The sequence below is a fragment of the Apis dorsata genome, unplaced genomic scaffold, assembly GCF_000469605.1.
Source record: "Apis dorsata unplaced genomic scaffold, Apis dorsata 1.3 scaffold_162, whole genome shotgun sequence".
In the NCBI taxonomy this organism is placed as follows: domain Eukaryota; kingdom Metazoa; phylum Arthropoda; class Insecta; order Hymenoptera; family Apidae; genus Apis; species Apis dorsata.
This window is the reverse complement of record NW_006263451.1, coordinates 530,353-532,018: the sequence shown is the minus strand read 5'-3', so window position 1 is coordinate 532,018 and position 1,666 is coordinate 530,353. Positions and strand designations below refer to the sequence as shown.

Below are 1,666 nucleotides of genomic sequence, written 5' to 3'. Positions count from 1 at the left end.
AAAAAAAAAAAAAAAAAAAAAATGTGAAAAGGAGTTGCACACGCACTAATAAATTTTCAAGTTTCCAATTTAATGTTCGATATTTATACTTATATTATCTGGTTATTAATTCGAAAAACATATTTTCACTTAATTTCTACACATAACAAGATTATTAACAAGATGTAAATAAAAAAAAATTGTAATTATTTAAGTATATGTGTAATTTAATTAAGTAGAAAAAAATAAATTAAACTTTTTAGATAAATGGAAAGCGATTAAATTAAGAAATTTAATTTAATTATTATTTAGATTCTTTCTAAAATAAAGAATTCTAAATCTTTCGTATTCGATGCAACTTAAAAAGATGGCTATAAATTTTCTACGATAGTGTGAAATTGTTATCGAGTCGGACAGCTGAAATTCGCATTATGCCTCGTTCGCCGTTAATGAAACCAATTATTAAAAATTCTTCGTCGATTAAGATTTAAAAAACATCGCTACATCGCACGGAATAATTAATTTAAAATTAATTACCCTTCGAATCGGTGGCAAGCGAACGAACGAACGAACGAACGAACGAACGAACGAGAGCGGTGAAAGCATCGGTGGTCCGATTTTTCTGCGTATTTCGCCAACGAGCAGGAAGCAATTTCAACGGGGAAATCGTTGATATAATTCCATCAGGAAAAATAATAATGCGAGACAGCCCTGAAACCGTCCGAAACCGGTAATCGCACAAAACGGCCAGTCGCTGCATTTCCGTAGATTCCTTAATTGCGTTTCGCATTATTCCGTTCAACAGTAAATTCAATTTGATCCGTACCGTCCTCCTTAATTATTTCAATTACAAAACCAACACCGAGCAACCCCGAAATTACGCAATTAACGATAATACAAAAATGCGTGACTTTTTCCAACGATTTGTCTTCATTAAACGGACGTCGTACACGAATTTTAACTTACGAAAAAAGAAAAAAAAAAAGATGAAGAAGAGAGAGAGAAAAGAAAGAAGAGGAAATAAAATATCGAGAGAAAAAAAAAAACAAACAGACGAGAAAAGATACAAATCGCTAGCTATCGAACATCGATATCTTATGGTTCCACGCTATTTCCGTTTCAGCACAATGCAATTAATCACGGTTATTCGCGCATTTACATACACCGATAAAAATCAGACAGATACAGTTTGCCCGGTGAAAAGAACGGCTTATTACCGGCAGACACCTGTCCTCTCGATGTATAACGCGAACAAAAATTCAAACTTCAGAGAGAAAGAGTTCTTACGTCTAGAGAACGAACCGTATTTGAATCCATAAGATCATACGTTACGTTTGCCCGCTTATACCTATATACATACGCATACACACTCGCGGCTGCGGTACACGCATACGAAGGATCGCACACGAGCATGCGCAGCAGGGCCGATAATACCTGCGCGGCACGCAACCAGCACACGGACACCGTCCGACGACTGCGCATTGTTCTCCGGGGAGGCGCTCCCGCTAATTGCGCATTGTATACCATTGTTGCTCTCTGCCGGTTAACTCCTATCGACCTGCTATCTTTATATAAAGTAACACAAAACAACGTAATTAATTACCAGTCTTGCAGCCATTGTTAGACGATAAATAACGCGCGGCGGGGCCTACGTCCAATTAAAATATTCAGCAAGACAAACAACAAT

The 1,666-nt window shown here is 36.9% G+C and overlaps 1 protein-coding gene across 1 annotated transcript in view; it reads right to left on the bottom strand.

Annotated features, from left to right (window-relative positions):
- The window catches only part of LOC116185332, a 65,721-nt gene extending 64,061 nt beyond the window's left edge, over positions 1 to 1,660 (bottom strand). The window contains exon 1 of the mRNA XM_031509544.1: positions 1,346 to 1,660. Within this exon, the coding sequence (XP_031365404.1) occupies positions 1,346 to 1,506 (161 nt within the window). The 5' untranslated portion in view covers positions 1,507 to 1,660. The remainder of the gene's footprint in view (positions 1 to 1,345) is intronic.
- Between the last annotated feature and the right edge of the window lie 6 nt (positions 1,661 to 1,666).